The sequence below is a fragment of the Rhododendron vialii genome, chromosome 2a (genome assembly GCF_030253575.1).
Source record: "Rhododendron vialii isolate Sample 1 chromosome 2a, ASM3025357v1".
In the NCBI taxonomy this organism is placed as follows: Eukaryota; Viridiplantae; Streptophyta; class Magnoliopsida; order Ericales; family Ericaceae; genus Rhododendron; species Rhododendron vialii.
The window spans coordinates 6825724-6845247 of NC_080558.1; the positions used below are offsets into that span (position 1 = coordinate 6825724).

Below are 19524 nucleotides of genomic sequence, written 5' to 3' on the forward strand. Positions count from 1 at the left end.
TATGTGCAAAATATATGCAAAAACATATGTGTGGAAATCATTACTGGCACCATCCTCGAAAATTTCCCGAACCCTCAAAACACAGACACAGTCAGAGCACCATCCATGGCGACCCAAAGCAGCTCCACTCGCCCAGAACCCAAAAAGACCAAGCAGACCTCTCATAGACCAAGCAGACCTCTCATAGCCCCCTCTCGACGGAAGATTCTCACCCACTGCCGAATCTCCCCCGGGAAATCATCGTCGAAGTACTGTGGAGACTCCCCGTCAAGTCTCTACTTCGATTCACGTGTGTTTCCAGATCATGGCGTTCTTTGATTTCTCAACCCAAATTCGCAAGAACTCCTTTTGTATTACTTATAAAATACCATTTTTTTTTATTATTATATAAAAATAACATTTCATTCAATTATTTATTTTTACAATTTCTTTATTTTCATAACAATATTTAAAGGGAAATAATTTTTTTATTCTCTTTTTTTTTAAACATTATTTTTCTTCGATTTATTTTTACATCAAAAATACACTTCCAAAAGAATAGTCGTTAAAAAAAAAAAATGGCAAAATCAACCGCTTATCTTAATTCGTGCAAAGCACGCGGAATTACACTATTAGTCAAACAAAATACTCGAAACACAGACAAAGTCAGAGCACCATCTATGGCGACCGGAAGCAGCTCCGCTTGCCGACAACTCAAGAAGACCAAGCAGACCTCTCGTAGCCCCCTCTCGACGGAAGATTCTCTCCTAATTCCGCATCTCCCGCAGGAAATCATCATCGAGGTTCTGTCGAGACTCCCCGTCAAGTCTCTGCTGCGATTCAGGTGTGTTTCCAAATCATGGCGTTCTCTGATTTCTCAACCCGAATTCGCAAAAACCCATCTCAGATTAGCATCTACAAACACCGATTATACCCTCCATAGACTCCTCCTGTGTTCCTCTCTTGATTTTAAGTCATGCTCTCTTTACTCTATTTTGAATGAGAAATCTGATACTGCTGTTGAGCTTGATTGCCCTTTGAAAGGGGCTTATTCCACAACATGGATTGTTGGTTGCTGTTATGGTTTGGTGTGCGTCGCAGCTGGAAACGAAGTATCTATATGGAACCCGTCTACTAGAAAATCCAAGAGATTGCCTAATGTTAGAATGGCAAACCTCTACAGAGGGGCGTATGGGTTTGGTTATGATGAGTCCAGTGATGATTACAAGGTGGTTGGAGTCTTTCATGATGTGGGTAATAGTGATTTTGAGGCTGAAGTGAAGGTGTATTCATTAAAGACTAATTCGTGGAGGAGGATTGGAGGCTTTCCTGACCGTCTTCCTCTTACTCCTCATGGTTCAGGGACATGTGTGAGTGGGGCGCTCCATTGGTTTTCGACTGGCGATTGCGGGAAAAATATTGTTTCTCTTGATTTGGTGAAGGAAACGTATGGAGAGGTTTCGGAACCTGATTATCGAGATGGTATTTTGCATCAGGTTTGGTTGGATGCTTTAAATGGATGCCTCTGTGTACTCGGTATGTACAGAGATTTTGTTGATGTATGGGTGATGAAGGAATATGGAACTAGAGAGTCTTGGACCAAGTTTGTGGTCATACCTTATGTTTCACATCCATGTGATAATCTTAGTCGTCCGCTATTGTGGACTTTGAAGAATGGTGAAGTCGTAATGCGTACATACACGCATTTAGTTCGGTACAATCCCAAAGATGGTACATTTAATTACCCTGTGTTTTGGTATATTGTGTATTCGTATGTTGAGAGCCTCTTCTCGCTTGACATTGATGCTGAGAGTGGGATTCAATGGCAACAGCCGCAACGTCAATGCTAAAGGAAATGAAGGTAAAATTAGATATTTGATTATGTCTTGCTAGCCTTCCCCAACTCTTTTGTATCCACCATGTGTTCATATTTTTCCTCTTGTCTTTTTAACCTCTTAGTGATGTATTCAGTGTTGATGTTAAAACCGAAATAGAAAATGGTTCCTTTGCTAATATTTATTGAAGTTAACCAAATTTTGGTAAAACCAACCGTTAACCTTGAAAGGAATTGTGAAAAAACAGTTTCATAGAGAGTATTATTTCTTTGACGTCATTTAACGAGATAATGGATTCTTGAGGTGGCACATGATTATTTTATACCATTTCCGGAAATTTGGAGGAATAGGTTGAGGAAAATATGGAATTTTTCCAAACATGCATGATGGATGAAACTTAAGCCAACTACCAATCCATTAGGATATTATCTTGTATACAGATCCCCTTACGATTTTTTTTTGCATTTTGGTGTTTCGAAAATGGATATTGGAAGTTATATTGGTTAGCATTGTGTTCATTTTGTGTGCTTTTGACTTAGAGGAACATTAAGTTGAAAAGGACTTGGGGGAACATTGATATCCTCTTTTTTGGGGAGTGGGAGGAATCAAATATTTCCTTCCTTGGCGAGGCCCATTGCTTGACCTCTTCTTAAAATGTTCTTGAGGACATTTAACATTTGACTTTTTAGGGCTCTTTAACTATATTTCGCGAGTAGTTTAGGCTTGAGCAGCTTTCTTGCTTTTAAGTTTTAACCCCAAGTATACTCAACCAAGAAGCAAAAGCACTACAAGAACTTACAGGCCATGGATGTTGAATTAATAATTAATCATTTTGTGTTTTAGTAGTTTTTGTGTTTTCACTTAAGAGTTGTTGGAAGTATGAGGTTGCGAAGCTATTGATGAGTTTTTGGCCTTTAATCATTCAAACAAGCGTAGTCTAATGTGTTCAAAGTTACAATTTTAGTGGTGATTGATTTGAGGATTTGCGAACAACCTATAGTGAGTTGAAGGCTTAAATTGAGACCCTGGAGAGTTTTTTTGGTGGGATTGTAGAGATCTCTCTTAACAGGGGTTAGGCACGTGTTGGGCACAAGTTAGTGCCTCTGTGCCGCATACTGTTTTATGGTGCGCGAGTCCCGGTTAGGCATGAGTTACTGACAGTCTTTATCTGCAGAGTCCACCAACTTCAAATGATTACATCTCCATCATCTGGAATTAGAGTGGGCTGCATTTTATTTCTCAATTCACGCCCTTAAAGTCTACTTTTCAATGGATTGGTGGTGGCTCCATTATCTAATTCTATCTAGCCATAAGAGTATGGTTGTAGCACCATAAACTACTCCTATGATTCCATGGGGATTATCGGGGATTTGTTGCGTTTTGACTTCATCACTCATTTAGTACCTCCATATTTAACCTTGGAGAATTAGTAGCATGGATATGGACACAGACAAGGACACACACTGGACACGACAACAGACAACTCTCAAAAAATCAAGACGCGGACATGGCAGGGGACATGATAAAATTTTTTTTTTTTCCCTCTTTGCAAATTGATTTTGTTATGTAGACCTACATTATAACCCCTACATATTCAAGTTAGGGCTCTTATTGAGTACGCTATTGACCGTTGGAGTATGCCTGTGTACATACACCTATGTTTACATTACAATTTCAATCCCTTTTGAAATTTAAATTTTTTCCCGAAAATGCTTTAAAGTTGAGAAAAGTCACCATTTGCTCATGTGTCTCTCCACTGTGTCTCCCCATGTCTCGAGTGTGTCCCCAATGCCTCCCAACATAAAAAAACACTAGAATTTGATGGACATCATGTGGCGTGTCACACATGTATTTTGGCGTCTCCCTGGTGTATCATGTGTACGGAACTCCTAGGTGTGTCAGACCATACCTTTTAGAGTATCCTTACAGCCTTGTGAGATAAACTGAACTTTGTTCTTCGATTACTTTTTCCTAATAGAGTTATGTAGGAATACTTGATGGAACTAGGATTCAGGTAAGTATTGCATACCTTGGTCACATCATGGTATCGACTCCATTTTTGCAAGTTCCTTACTTAATGTAACTCTATTTAGTGAGCTCTATCGATGTTAAACTTTTGAGACTCGATTAAGAATCTATTAGCATTTAGCGGCACTACGGACTCCCTTGTGTTGGAGGATAATAAGCATGCTAGGATTTAGAGGATCGTGTAACCTGTTGTCAACGGGTCGTATTTTTTTTTATATCAAACGGCAATCTCATTTCATATCAAAAGCCTGAAAGCTACAAAGATTTCATCACAATATATGGAATGAACCAAAACTACCAAAATCTAGACACGGAACACATCCACTAGGAGGCTCCAAGGCACATACTGCGAAGGGACACCATATATAAATGCAGGGCATAGAATCCGTCTTCGATCTTGGTAATAGAGGATCGCTAAGGGACACATAACTCAAACCAAGCAAAAAAGCACAGATGAAAGCAGCCATAGATTTTCAAACTCATAGAACCAAAACAACAAAATTTATTTGTCCACCATCATCACCCACCAGATCTGGGGAAACCAGACCGGTACCGTTGCCGGACTAAGGAAACCAGCCGTGAGAAAAACCGAGTAAAACCCGGAATAAAATAGCAAACCCTAATCCCCATCTCACCTTATTGAGCCACCCCACAAACACTGCTCACAGGACCCGGTGGCCTCAGCCACTAGATCTGGGAGACCAAGGATGAGCTACTTCAAACCAGGTTCACAAGCCACCGGCCGGAACTGGATGCCGGATCTCAGCACATGGAAAGCACCCACAACGGAGATAAGGCGAAACTGGACTGGAGAGTTGGGGAGAGGAGAGGGAGAGGAGGGGATTAGGGGAGGAGTAGGATGATTGTTTATTGAGTTGTTTGTGCTGAGAAACGAAACCCTAGCCGCTGCTGAAAACAGGGTTGTATTTCACGGTACCTTTCATTGGTTGTGCACATTATATAGGATGATTGTTTATTGAGTTGCTTATCGAGAAGCTTACAACTTGTTCATGCAATATCTCATACATGTGTTAACTTACGAATTTGACATGTTTGCAGGAACTGAGAATAAGATGTGTGATTCCCGGAATTGAGATGTGTGAGTACAACTTTGGCATGTAATGAGAGCTATCTATTTGCTTCGTAATAGTAATGTGACATGGACCTAATCTAGTACTTGCACAACTCTGGAGGGTACCTACAGTCTGGGATGGCTCTTTTGGGAACTGAGTTGTATAATTATGGCTTCTCTTCAAAAATATATATTTTTGGCATGTTCACTCTTACCAATGGTTGATCTAGTTATTTTTCTACTTTTGGCCATAATTCAATGTGACTTGATTATCTAGCGAAGTGGCCTTATTACAAACATGAATTCACAACCAAGATCAGTAGCACTCATCAAGATGGCATATCAAGTCACAAACATGCTTTTGTTTTGCAGTGTTGATAAAACAAGTACATTGTGACCTCAAATTTGAGAGGGGATTGAGAGTGAAAATCAAATACGGAGTACATTACCTAAGCTTGAGAGGTTGTACTAGTTTTGGACATTCTAAACGCTACCATGTTGTTTGATAGGATTACTCACTGAGAATGGAAGATTAGATATTGAATATCTGAGAGTTGGAAAGTTGTTTAAAGAAAAGAGAAATGAAGTGTTAACATATTTAAGCCAAAGTATTCAAAAATTTGAGAAATGAAGTGTTTACATAGTTAACCCCCATGGTTTGAGGTACCCATTGACTCATTGAGAAGTGTTCAAAAATGGACAAATGGAAACCTGTCTTTATTTCTCATCCTTCCTGTTCCTGGGTTCTCTTAGCTGTCGATATCACCACCGTTTGTTGCAATTTGAAGGCGCTTGGGCTTTAAACACTTCTACCATGCAGCAATCCTAATTCGCGAGAAATTTTTGGGTGCCGAGAGCAGTGGTGGCTTCAGAATTTTAGTTCAGCGGTGATAAAATTACAAAAAAAAAAAATTGTATGCAAAGCTCTATGAAAAATGCACATATTTATATTTGGATAAAATTTTAGTAGGCCTAATCTATTATGTATATTTGAGCTGTAGTACCTACACACTTACAAACTTAAGTGATTTTTCACTTACTTTGACTATATATGAATGATTCGATGCCAATAGCATTTTTTTGAATCCAGCCCCCTGGAAATCCAGTAGGCCCGCCCCTGGCCGGGAGGGTACCACGTCGCATCCATACATGGTGCCCATTAACCAATCAGAGGAAGACAACTATTCTTTGATGCAGTATTCGGTCAACAATTAACCCTTGAAGATAACGAAGAGAATAACAGCAATTTAAATTTCTCTCTCCATTTCCGCTTCCCCAATAATAGTCAAAAGGCTCAAAACACAGACAAAGTCAGAGCACCATCTATGGCGACCGAAAGCAGCTCCAGTACTTGCCGGCAACTCAAGAAGACCAAGCAGCCCTCTCATAGCCCCCTCTCGACGGACGATTCTCTCCTACTTCCGCTTCTCCCGCCGGAAATCATCTTTGAGGTACTATCTAGACTACCCGTCAAGTCTCTGTTGCGATTCAAGTGCGTTTCTAAATCATGGCGTTCTTTGATATCTCAACCCGAATTCGTGAAAGCCCATCACAGTTTAGCATCAGTGAACACTGATTATACCCACCACAGACTCCTCCTAATCTATTTCAAATCCTATCCCCGTGTTGATTTCAAGTCATGCTCCCTTTACTCTGTCGTGAATGAGAAATCTGATACCGCTGTTGACCTTGATTGCCCTGTGAGTGTGTATCATAATACAACATGGGTTGTTGGTTGCTGCTATGGCTTAGTGTGCTTCGTAGCTGGAAAGGAAGTATCGATATGGAACCCGTCTACTAGAAAATCCAAGAGATTGCCGGATGTTGAAATGGTAAACCACTACTTGAAGACGTATGGGTTTGGATATGATGAGTCTGTCGATGATTTCAAGGTGGTGGGATTCTTTTGTGATCCACGTAATAGTGGGCATGAGGTTGAAGTGAGGGTTTATACATTAAGGACTGATTCATGGAGGAGGACTAAAGGCTTTCTTGGCCATCTTCCTCCGCATGTTTCGCAGGCATTTGTGAGTGGGGCGCTCCATTGGTTTTCACGTGGCAATGGCAGTAGGGTTATTGTTTCTTTTGATCTGTTGAAGGAAACGTTTGGAGAGGTTGCGGAACCTGATTATCAAGATGGTCTTCATCCGGCCAGGTTGGATGCTTTAAATGGATGCCTCTGTATACTTCGTACCTTCAAAGATTTTCTTGATGTATGGGTAATGAAAGAATATGGAACTAGAGAGTCTTGGACCAAGTTGGTGGTCATACCTTATGTTTCAGGTCCATATTATGTGTGTTTTCCACTATTGTGGACTTCGAAGATCGGTGAAGTCTTATTGGGTATCCAGAAGCAATTAATTCGGTACAATTCCAAAGATGGCACATTTAGTTACCCTAAGATTCACAATGGGTCATCGTGTTATATTGTGCATTCCTATGTTGAGAGCCTCTTCTCACCTGACATTGATGCTGAGAGTGGGGTTCAATGGCAACAGCTGCAACTCCCATACTGAAGGAAATGGAGGTAAAATTAGATATTTGATTATGTCTTACTAGCCATCCCCAACTCTTTTCAGTCCTCTATGTGTATATATCTGTCCTTGTGTCTTTTTAATCTGTTAGTGATGCATTCAGTGTTGATGTTAAAACCGAAATAGAAAATGGTTCTTTTGTTAATATATTTATTGAACTTAACCAAATTTCTGTAGAACCACCCGTTAACCAAATTTTAGTGTTCATATATTATATCTTCGACATCGTTTAAGGAGAAGATGGATTCTTGAAGTGGCACATGACTATTGTATACCATTACTAGAAATTTGGAGGAATAGGTGGAGGAAAATTTGGAATTTTTTCCAAAATTATGGATGAAACTTGAGCCATTTACCAATCCATTAGGATATATCTTGTATATAGATCCCCCGGCCCCACCCCTTTTTCATTAATATATAATGGTCTTGTAAATGTTTTTTTTTCCCATCCGGACAGGGGCCTGTTTGACTTTTCTCAGTCGTTGATCTCGTAAATTAACGACGGAGATGAGCTGATCACTTTTTGCGCCAAAACGACGTCGTTTAGCTGCAAAAAGTGTTCGGTTTATCTCAGCCGTTGATTTTCGAGATCAACGGCCGAGAAAAGTCGGATAGGCCTCTGTCTGGATGGGAGTCGAACAGGAGATCCGATCTCGCGCGAGTGTGGATTAGGCATGAGTTAACGACAGTTTTTATTTGCAGAGTCCACCAACTTTCAAATGTAGTTGTGTTTGGTTTGAGTTTTGAAAAAAAATTTGAAAAATAATAGAGGTAATCAGTGGAGAGAGATAGAGAGAAAAATGTTGAAAGTATGAAAAATCTAGGGGGTATTTTTTGAAAAATCTAGGGGGTATTTGTTTGGATTGCAATTTGAAAAGTTTTTTGAAAAAAAGTAAGGAGTAACTAGTGGAGAGAGATAGAGAGAGAAATGTTAAAAGTAGTAAAAATCTAAGAGGAATCTAGGGAGATTTTTTTGAAAAATTCTTTTTAAGTTGCAAAGAGAATAAGGCAGTATGCCGCGTTTATGTCTAAATTCAAGCTTCTATTTAAAGTCCATTTTTCATGGGATTGGGGTGGCCCCATCACCTAATTCTATCTAGCGAAAAGAGTATGGTTGTAGACTTGTAGTACCACAGACTACTCCTAGGATTCTTGCGTCTTGACTTGATCACTCATTTAGAACCTTCATCTTTAATATTGGACCATTAGTAGCATGGATAAGGACACTGAAAAGGACAAATACTAGACAGGGCAACTCTCAAAAAATGAAGACACGAATATAGCAGGGGATACGATAATTTTTTTTTTCTTCCAATTTTGTGTTGTTAGTTGTTACACATACCTACATTATTTTACCACTAAAAATTCAAGTTTTAGGACTCTTATTGAATTCGTTATCGACCGTTTGAGTATGCCTATGTACAAACACGTATGTTTATATTACAATCTTGGCCAGAATAAAATCCTCCGACCGGACCAGAAAGAAGATTAGTCGAAGTGCGTTTAAGTCAACCTAACCATCGAACAAGAAATAAAAACCTTCTCCCTCTTTTATTTTTTTTTTGACCAGTGAAATAAAAACCTTCTAGATCAAGGAAATCACAAAATGTACACACAGCTATACACTATACTATAGCTCAACACTTCAAGCCATAAAAGCATCTCCAGCCTTGACCCATTTTAAAACTCAAATTTAAAAAAGAAATTTTTTATAAACGGTCCCTCTAGTTTGCACGAGTTTTCATTTTTGTCCCTCTAATATTAATTATATCAATTTTAACCTTATAATTTTCATTCCATCTCAATTTCGTCCCTCTACATGATGTTGTCAATGAAACAAACGGAATTAAAGGGCAAAATTGAGATTTTATGTAAACCAAAAGGACCATTTCTAAAATTTTACATTTTACTCTCTTTTTTTGCAAATAAAATAAAAAAAGCCATAAGTAATGTATTTGACAATTGAATTATTTTTTATTGGATAATCAAACTATATTGAAAAAAAATTATTTCCTTACACATAACAAAAATATTAAAAAATGCACAAATCAACCCCTTAACTAATGTCTTTGTATTATGTTATTATAATTTCCTTATTTTTTCACCCCGATAAAAAAAATGCTCAAAATCTGTGTTTATTTGTTATATGAGTGGTCTTATAAATAAGTCCCAAAATAAATATATTTATACCCATATTTTAATGTATTTGATCTCTTAAAAATCCATTTTGAATAGACACATCTCTGACCATCAAATTATAATTTTATACAAATATATATACATTTGATTCTTAATGGCATAATGATAAATAAGATAAAACAATTAAATCCAAAATGAGGAGACCTGCTACCCTTATTTAGAAATCTTGTATGGGAAAATGACGGAAAAAGACGGGCGAAGGCCGGAGATACTAATAACCCTGATCTGAAACCCTCTCTCTTGCAAAACTGTATGTGAAGGTTGCTCAACACTCTAGGGTTTGGTTTGGTCTCTCTCTCTCTCTCTCTCTCCCCTTCTTTCTCATGATTTCCTTCTTGTTTTTGCTCTGAGTGAGAAAATAAGGGTCGTGTTTTCCCACCATTTCTTGCAACCCAAGGGCCTTGGGATTTGAGCACTTCTTCCACTTTATGGAAGATCCCGATCGGATTTGTGGAAAATTTGTGAAATGGTTGTAACGTGTTGAGCCTGACTTTTCTTGTTTCTTACTCATCCCAAATCCGAAAACAAAGACGCGATCACAGCACCATATATGGCTACCGGAAGCAGCTCCACTTATCCAGAACCCATAAAGACCAATCAGACCCCTCGAAAACCCATTCCGGGCCCGGCAGAAGTTTCAGCTCCACTTATTGAGAACCTTCTCCCTGAAATCATCTTCGAAATACTTTCGAGACTTCCCGTTAAGTCTCTGCTGCGGTTCAGGTGCGTTTCCAAATCATGGCGCTCTATGATTTCTGACCCGAAATTCGCCAAAGCCCATCTCAGTCTAGCATCTACGAACCCTGATTATGCCCACCATAGACTCTTACTACTAAGCCTTTTGAGTCACGAGTTTGCTGTGAAGTCATGCTCTCTGCACGCTGTTTTGCAAGAGCATTCTGATACTGCTGTTGATCTTGATTACCCTTTGGAAGCACCTCATTGTAAAGTAAGGATTTACGGTTTCTGTAATGGGTTAGCGTGCATTGGAACTGAACGTATAGTCTTTTTATGGAACCCCTGTACAAGGAAATCCAAGCGATTGCCTGCTGTTGAAAGGGGAGCCCGATTCATAATGTATGCGTTTGGTTATGTAGAGTCTATTGACGATTACAAGGTGGTGGGATTCTTTTGTAATGTTGGTACATGCGGTTTTAATGTTGAAGTGATGATGTATACGTTGAAGACCGATTCTTGGAGGAGCATCGTAGAGTTTTCTAATTGTCTACCTCTGTTCGGTTCAGGAATTTGTGTGAATGGGGTCCTTCATTGGACTGCAAGCGGCGAGTCCCATAAGGTTATTGTTTCTCTCGATCTGTTAAAGGAGACTTTTGGAGAGGTTTTGCTTCCTGATTATAGAGATGGTCATTCTCAGTTGATGTTGCATTTTGTAAGTGGATGCCTCTGTTTAGTCTGTGATTATGATGGAATTTGTGCTGAAGTATGGGTGATGAAGGAATATGGTATAAGAGAGTCTTGGACCAAATTGGTTGTGGTACCTTATGTTGCACATCCATCAAATTGTCCGTATTCCGAACCCTTGTGTATTTTGAAGAATGGTGATGTTTTGCTGGATATCCTGACGCATTTAGTTCGCTTCCACCCAAGAGATGGCACCTTTGCTTATCCTACGATTCATAACTGTTTCCCGAGATTTAGTGTGTATCCCTACATTGAGAGCCTAGTCTCGTTTGACACAGATGCTAACAATGGAGTGTAGTGGCAATAAAAATTCAAAGAGGAGTGAAAGTAAAATTAAATGTCTTAACTCTTAATTGTGTCTTAATTGCCTTTTGCAACTCTTTTCAATGCATAATGTGTTTATTGTTTTTCTTGTATCTTGTTATGTCTTAGTGATGTACTCAATATTGATGTCAATACCCAAGAAACGGATTGAAGTTTAGTGAAATTGTGGTTAAACCACTAGTTAACTGCGAAAGAAATTCTTAATATGGTTTTACATGATCAAATCTTTGATATGGCTTAATGTGATTCATGTGATGACTGATGATTAGGCATTGATGTGGAATTTGATCCTTTATTCATGTCCAGAAATTTGAGGGAGTAGGTTGAGGAAAATTAGGAAATTTTCCAAAGATACATGATAAATGACACTTCCAAACTGCGAATGCAGTAGGAACCGACAATTGATAGGAAGACTTCGGCACAGTCTCGTTTGCGTGGAAATCTCATATATTAGCATCTTGGCGAAAATTCTCATTTGACAAACCTTTTGAATTGCCCTCGTGTTTGTGTATTGCATTGAAATTGATTCCAAATGTTTCAGTAGACACCTCTATTAACAACAATTCTTCCCAGAGGATAATTGTTTGATTTAAGTTTTAGTTTTTTACTCTAGTTGAATGCGTCTTGATAAATTTCGAGAGAGAGAGAGAGAGAGAGAGAGAGAGTTAAAATGAACCATCCTTGTGGTGGGATTGCGAATCATTCATAATGAGGTTGCATTTCTAGTTGTGTGTGTGGATGGGATTTTGAAATACACACCAGCCAGAGAAGTTTGCCAAAAACTGTGTAGGGTACACATCTGATTCTATGCATATACTAATGAGTAATGACCAATATCACATGTAACACCCCGGACCCTAGTTTTGCCTAACTTGTGGTTTAAGTTCTTAAATTAGGTCTGAATGCAATAATTAGAATATAATTGCATTTTATTATGTGAACTTATCATTAGTGTTTGTTAGACAACTTGTGATTAGTTGAAATCGAGTTATCTATACAAATAACTTGTTACAGGAAGTGTAGTCATCCATGGCACATTGTAAGTATTCTATGCATTATCTCATTCGAGCGTTCCGCCGTTCACTTATGTCATGCTTCTACATGATTTTTCAGGAACCGAGAATGAGGAGCTGCTGTGATTCCCAAGAATCGAATCGCTTTTACTGTATTCTTCGTGGAGTCAAGACTTGTGCTTGCTCTATGTTATAAATTTGGAATGTAAGGAGAGGTACTACTCTTTTGTCTGTGACTGTAATAATTGATGCGTATGGACATAATCTAGTAGTTGCATAGCTCTGGAAGGCACCTACAGCCTGGGATGGCTCTTTTTGGAAATTTATTTGTACAATTATGGCTTGTCCACTCTTATCAATGTTTAATAGATGAATTTTGCTTCCGCTTGAGCTTATGCCCTCTTTAGTACAATAATGGTGTTCAGCGAACCTTTTAGGCTTGAGATGGCAAGGGATTGATCAGGGTCTTGACATCAAATGCATTCCAAACAGAAACACAATTAGCCGTCACAAAGCCACGAGTCATGACCAATTTTGAGTCAGATCAATAGCTTGGTATGGAACCCTAGTGAATGTGTGCGTCGTGCATTAGACTGTTTGGCTTAAAATGGATTTCACATGACGGAGGGACTGAATTTCACAAACCACCTATTCTTCAAGTGTCCATTTTTAGCTTTGGTTTGGCCGAAATTCTACTGAAGTTTGGTATTTGTAGGTGTCCTGCTGGTTGGTCTCAAGAGATTGATTGGGCTAACTCATCATCTCAATAAGTCTGACTTACTTTCTTTCTTCTCTATATAAGTTGGCTATGGCAGGGGCAATATATCCCATTTGGAGGGCGAAAAATGAATGTGTTTTTGGTAACAAGTAGCCATTCTCAGAGGTAGTCTATGAGCAGATTATAAAGGATGTGAGGGACAGGGTCTACTATTGTTAGAAAATTGGGCTTTGTGTAAAGCTTGGAATATCTCGGAGAAAATCTTGTAGGTATGATGTCTAGGGGCTTTTGTTTTGTTTTTATGTGTTGTATCTCTGTGTAGTTTCAATTTTTTTGGTAACTCGGAAATTAAAGCTTGGAATGTCTTGGAGAAAATCTTGTAGGTATGATGTCGAGGGCCTTTTGTTTAGTTTTAATGTGTTGTATCTGTGTACTTTCCATTTTTTTTTTTTGGTAACTCAGAAATTATGTGTAGTTTGATCTGGTTTAAGGGTGTATGCCTCTCTCTCTCTCTCTCTCTCTCTTTTTTCACTTGTAAATTCTCTTTTTTGATAATAAAATCCTTCTTTACTAGAAAAAGAAAGAACATTGTTGCATCATGTTTGAAAGCAAAATGGAGAAGAAATTAAAATACATTACATAAGCTTGGGAATGATAGCATGCGTCACGTGGAATAAGCCCAGTTTTACTTTTGAGGTCATACGCGCACTTGTTTACAACTTGATGTGGCTTTGTGAGTAATTTTTTGAGATTATATGAATATTCCTATTGCTGTATTTCTATTGGCAATATTTTACGTTTATTTGGAGATTTATATAAGCTTGGTGAGCATAGACGGATCTACTAATGGGCTCATTCGTGGAGGAGGAATGGAGGCTTTCCTCATCTTCTTGCTTTGGGTGGTTTAGTGACTTATTTCAATGGCGCCCTCCATTAGACTGCGCATAGGGGGTCCAATCGTATTATTGTTTCTCTTGTTTTGGCGAAGGAGACTTATGGAGAGGTTTCAGAACCTGATTATCAAGAGCATTATTTGAATAAGAGCTTGTCGGATGTTTTAAGTGGATGTCTTTGTATACTCGGTGGCTATCATAATTGCACTAATGTATGGGTGATGAAGGAATATGGTATTAGAGAGTCTTAGACCAAGTTGGTTGTGATACCCTGTCTGAGATATCCATTGTGCATTTTGAAGAATGGACTGAATGGTGAAGTTTCACTTTATGATTACACACATTTCATTTGGTACAATCCCAAGGATGGCACATTTATTTATCCTAGGATTCATAATTGTTTAGAGAAATTTATGGTTTATCGACTCTATCCTTACGCTGAGAGCCTTGTCTCGCCTGACATTGATGCTGACATTTTGGCTCAGCAGCAATACCAATACTATAGGGGAAAAAATGTAAAAATAGATGTTTGATCGTGTCTTACTAGTCTTCCCCAACTCTTTTTAATCGACAATGTTTTTATTGATGTTTGTTCTTGTGTCCTTTTGATCTCTTAGTGATGTAATTTGTGAAATGGTTGTATCTGTGGAGCCTGACTATTCTTGTTTCTTATTTGTCCCGAACCCAAAAACAAAGACAACCACAGCACCATCTTTGGTGACTGGAAGCAGCTCCACTTATCTAGAGCCCAAAATGACCAATTATACCCCTCAAAACCCCATTCTGACTGAAGTTTTAGCTCTAATTGTTGAGAACCTCCTGGCTGAAATCGTCTTTGAAATACTTTTGAGACACCCCGTTAACTGCGAAAGCCCATCTCAGTCTAGCATCTATGATTACTGATTACACCCACCACAGACTCTTGCTACTAAGCCCTTTTGGTTGCGATTATGCTGTGAAGTCTCTCTTTACACTGTTTTGCAAGAGCATTCTGATACTGCTGTTAATCTTGATTACCCTTTGAAAGTGCCTCATTGTGAAGTAAGGATTTACGATTTCTGTGATGGGTAAGCGTGCATTGAAATTGGAATTGAACGTATAACGGTATAATCCTTTTACGATTTCTGTTGATCTTGATTACTTTTCGAAAGTGCCAATTGTTTAAAGGCAAGCCCGCTTCATAAAATATTATTTTGGTTATGAAGAGTCTATTCATGATTACAAGGCGGTGGCATTCTTTCATAATGTTGGTACAAGCCGTTTTGATGTTGAAGTGAAGATATATACGTTGAAGACCAATTCTTGCCTTGGAGGAGTATTGTAGACTTTTCTAATTGTCTACCTCCAAGTGGTTCAGGAATATGTGTGAATGGAACCCTTCATTGGACTGCAAGCGGCAAGTCCCATGAGATTATTTACCCAAAAAAAAAAAAAAAGTCCCATAAGATTATTGTTACTCGAGATCTGGTAAAAGACACTTTTGGAGAGGTTTTGCAGCATAATTATAGAGATGGTCATTCTCAGATGGCACTGCATGTTGTAAGTGGATGCCTCTGTGTAGTCTGTGACTATGATGGAACCTATATATGCTGAAGTATAAGAGAGTCTTGGACCAAATTGGTTGTGATACCTTACGTTACACATCCATCAAATTTTCAATATTCCAAACCCTTGTGTATTTTGAAGAATGGTGATGTTTTACTAGATATTCCAGACACTGCTACTGCCCAAAAGTTGGCACCTTTTCTTATCCTACAATTCATAATTGTTTCCCGAACTTTGTTGTGTATCCCTACATTGAGAGCCTAGTCTCATTTGACACAGATGTTGACAATGGGGTTTAGTGGCAATAAAAATTCTAAGAGTAGTCCAGGTAAAATTAAATGTCTTAATTGCCTTTTGCAACTCTTTTCAATGCATAATGTGTTTATTGTTTTTCTTTTGTATCTTTTATTTCTAAGTGATGTCCTTAATATTAATGTCAATACCCCCAAAATGGACAATGTTCCCTGCTCATCTCTACTGAAGTTTAACAAAATTGTGGTAAAACCACTAGTTAACTGTGAAAGAAAATCTTGTTATTATGGTTTCCCGTGATTAAATCTTTGATATGCCCTACTATGAATCATGTGATGTTTAGGCGTTGATGTGGAATTTGATTCTTTATTCATGTCCGGAATCATGAAGGAGTAGGTTGAGGCTAAATAGGAAATCTTCCAAGGATGCATGATAAATGACACTTGCCAACTGCAAATGCATTTGGAGCCGGCAATTGATAGGAAGACTTCAACATGATCTAATTTGCGTGGAAATCTCATTTGTTAGCATCTTGGCATGGAAAGATCTCATTTCACAAACCTTTTGGTAGACACTCTATGAACACCGATTCATTCCAGAGGAGAGTTGTTGGATGGAAGTTTTAGTTTTTTAGTCTGGTCGAATGTGCCTTGATTAACTTAGGCAGAGAGACAGATAAGTTAAAAATGGAACATCCTTGTTATGCGCCTGTGAATCATTCATGACGAGGTCGCATTTCTAGTTGCGTGTGTGGATGGAACGGGATTTTAAAAAACACACCAACCAGAAAAGTGTGCTAAAAAATGTGTAGGGTGCACACCTGATTATATGCATATAGTAATGACCAAGATCACATGTAACACCCTGGACCCTAGTTTTGCCTAACTTGAGGTTTAAGTACGTAATTAGGTCTGAATGCAATAATTAGACTGTAATTGCATTTTATTATGTGAACTTTATAAGATTGTGATCAAAAGCTTAGTATCATTACTGTTTGTTTAGGCTACTTGCGATTAGTTGAAATCGAGCTGTCGTTTCACTTAACTTGTTACGAGAATTGTTTAGTCATCCATGGTACACTGTAAGTATGTATCGAGCGTTCAGCTGTTTGCTTATGTCATTGTTTTACATGTCTTTTCAGGAACTGAGAATGTGGAGGTGTGATTTGCAAGAATTGAATTGCTTTTATCGTAATTTTCTTGGAGTGAAGATTTGTGCTTGCTCTATGTTAAGGAGAGATACTACTCTTTTGTCTGACTGTAATATCTATGCATATGGACATAATCTACTAAAATCTAGTACTTGCATAGCTCTAGAGGGCGCGCCTACAGCCTGGGATGGCTCTTTTGGAAAGTCATTTGTACAGTTATGGCTTGTCCAGTGGTATTAATGTTTAGCAGATGAATTTGGCTTCCGCTTGAGCTTATGCCCTCTTTAGTACATAGTAAATGAATGGTGTTCAGTGATCTTTTTAGTCTTGAGTTGGCAAGGGATTGATCAGGACATCAAATGTCATTCCTAAACAGAAATCACAAAGCAACGAGTCGTGACCAATTTTGAGTCAGGTCAATAGCTTGGTATGGAACCCTAGTGAATGTGTGAGTAGCGCTTTAGGCTTTAGACTGTTTGGCTTAAAAATCGATTTCACGCGACGGCAACCAATTTGGCCACCTTCACCTACTCTAGTCTCAAGGATAAATTGAAAGGGTGTTGTTTGTCTTGGGTTCTGTTTGTCTACGGGTCCGAGCAAAATCAAAGCCCTACGTTGTGGACTGGCTTTAGGTTTTTTTTTTTGTTGGGGTAATTACTGGCTTAAGGCTTTGTCCATTCTTTTTCAGTATCTTCAGCTTCTAGCAACCTAGTTGTGCTCTGTTTTGGCTAGTGCTTTATTCATTTCAGCAGAATAAGATTGTTCTTGGAAGAAAAGATTTTTTTAGTTTCTTCTTGTTTGGATGAGAAGGAAAGAAAGGGAATGATTTCAAAAATTGGTGGTTTGGGGGAGAATCGAATATCTCCAATTTCCGCCGTTTGTTTCCCTTTCTCTCCTCAATATTTAACCAAACAAGTGATGAGGGCAAAAAGTCCAACTCTTCCCATCCAAACGGGTTGTTACTGGGTTGGACGGGCATAATGTTGGTAGAGCAACCTGGATTCAAGGTAAGTTTCTGGGTTATATTTCTGGCCACCCAGAATTCATGGCTCCATGCCCACATTTTCTGCCTAAGATCATTGTCAAAACACTCTCAAGACTTCCCATCAGGTCTCGGCTGCAATTCATGTGTGTTTGCAAATCGTGGCGTTCTTTGATTTTGAAATTGGTGAAAACCCATCTTTAGTTTATCGATTGCGGGTTCCGTCAAGGGGCAGGTGTTCAAGCTCAACACTATGGAAAAGAAAACATTAGGTATGTGGAACAATATCTGGGTTTGGTTATGAGATTAGTTTAACTTTGGTCTCCCCAGGAAAGAAACCTACTTTGTTTCAAACTCTCTAACCATTTGGTTACTTAATCCGTAATTTTAATTTCTTGATTTTATCAACAACGTGTTAACGTTTAGAGAGGGCTGATGGTGGGATTAATATCGCTCAGGCCCCATCCGTGGTACAGGAGAACATGTGGAGCCCCATTTCTTCAAAGGATTAACTAGTCTTACATTTGATGCGCGGGACTAAAGTTAGGATTGGAGTAGGGGGATTATTTGGCCTCTCAATACCTCATCTAGGAGACTATCAAATGAGAGAAACTACAGTTCCTGTAAACAAAAAAATGGAGTGTTTGGATCAGCCACCTACACACATCGGATGCTGTTGATTCCCGCGTAGACCCACTCGGTTTTTTTTTATAGAATTTTTGGTCGGCTCCGATCAGCCGTCTGGTAGCCCGAGTGGGCCTGGCGCAGCGTTGGGAATTCGGTCGGGAACCCCCGGTCGGGATGCTTAGACTTTCTGCTATCAAATACGACATGAGGGAGTGGTATTAGCTAATTCAGATCAAATTTTTTTTGTTTTTTTTGGTAAGTAATTTCATTTCACCAAAAAGGAAAGAAGCTACAAAAACTACGGGGCATCCCCTGAATAAACACAACAAGAAGCAAAAAAAACCACCTATACAGGAGCTCTATCAACGATTGTTAATGTTGAATATTTTCGAATCAAGTAACCAATCATCACAAAGTTCCCTATCGCAAGCAGAAAGCTTGACAGAGGACAAAAGCTAAGTCTAGCTCGGATAGCATCAAGAACAGAGGCAGCTAACCCATTCACATCTCTATTCTTGCTTCGGAATATCCTGGTATTGTGCTTCCTCCACAGAAAGTACGTAGTGGCAGCCAGGAAAAGCTTGTATATAATACTACTGAAACTACTGCCTTTTCGATGATCAGCAGCCCAAACAAGTTCTTGATCCAAAGGGAGAGAACCTCTGGATATATCATCCATAATCAGCACCCGATTCCAAATCATTGAGGAAAACTAGCACTCAAAAAAATAAATGAGCATGGGTATCTTTGGGACATACACAGTACTACACAGATAGGATTAATAGAGAGCCCCCAACTAACAATTCTATCCTTGGTGCATAACCTTGACAGAATTGCAAGCCAAAGAATGAAACTCCGACGCACATTTTGACTAAACCAAACAATGGAGTGCCAAGGTTTAATAGGGATACCTGTGCCTGCATGCTTGCCACGGTGTCTTGACAGAATAGC

At 38.9% G+C, this 19524-nt stretch overlaps 3 protein-coding genes across 5 annotated transcripts; all 3 read left to right on the forward strand.

Moving 5' to 3' along the window:
* The first annotated feature begins 42 nt into the window (after window positions 1-42).
* LOC131318046 (F-box/kelch-repeat protein At3g23880-like) lies at window positions 43-5122 on the forward strand. Its single transcript, XM_058347833.1, has 2 exons — window positions 43-1840; window positions 4902-5122. The coding sequence occupies exon 1, from the start codon at window positions 558-560 to the stop codon at window positions 1827-1829; it is 1272 nt and encodes a 423-aa protein (XP_058203816.1). The 5' UTR covers window positions 43-557; the 3' UTR covers window positions 1830-1840; window positions 4902-5122.
* A 134-nt stretch (window positions 5123-5256) lies between these two features.
* Window positions 5257-10999, forward strand: LOC131318044 (F-box/kelch-repeat protein At3g23880-like). The gene is made up of 2 exons (XM_058347831.1): window positions 5257-7441; window positions 10892-10999. Exon 1 carries the CDS (start codon window positions 6240-6242, stop codon window positions 7428-7430), a length of 1191 nt encoding a protein of 396 aa, XP_058203814.1. The 5' UTR covers window positions 5257-6239; the 3' UTR covers window positions 7431-7441; window positions 10892-10999.
* Window positions 9890-17644, forward strand: LOC131318045 (F-box/kelch-repeat protein At3g23880-like). 3 transcript variants are annotated; one of them, XR_009197480.1, is made up of 3 exons: window positions 9890-11396; window positions 12507-12621; window positions 16956-17644. XR_009197480.1 is itself a non-coding variant. In XM_058347832.1 (2 exons), the coding sequence occupies exon 1, from the start codon at window positions 10198-10200 to the stop codon at window positions 11365-11367; it is 1170 nt and encodes a 389-aa protein (XP_058203815.1). In that variant the 5' UTR covers window positions 9892-10197; the 3' UTR covers window positions 11368-11396; window positions 12507-12789. The 3 variants fall into 3 exon arrangements, 1 of the variants encoding a protein (XP_058203815.1); XR_009197481.1 differs by lacking the exon at window positions 16956-17644 and adding an exon at window positions 13209-13422 and having other exon boundaries at window positions 10025-11396; XM_058347832.1 differs by lacking the exon at window positions 16956-17644 and having other exon boundaries at window positions 9892-11396; window positions 12507-12789.
* The last annotated feature ends 1880 nt before the right edge of the window (window positions 17645-19524 follow it).

Coding starts and splice junctions, on each gene's coding strand:
- LOC131318046 (XM_058347833.1), top strand. CDS start 558: ATGGCAAAATCAACCGCTTATCTTAATTCGTGCAAAGCACGCGGAATT.
- LOC131318044 (XM_058347831.1), top strand. CDS start 6,240: ATGGCGACCGAAAGCAGCTCCAGTACTTGCCGGCAACTCAAGAAGACC.
- LOC131318045 (XM_058347832.1), top strand. CDS start 10,198: ATGGCTACCGGAAGCAGCTCCACTTATCCAGAACCCATAAAGACCAAT.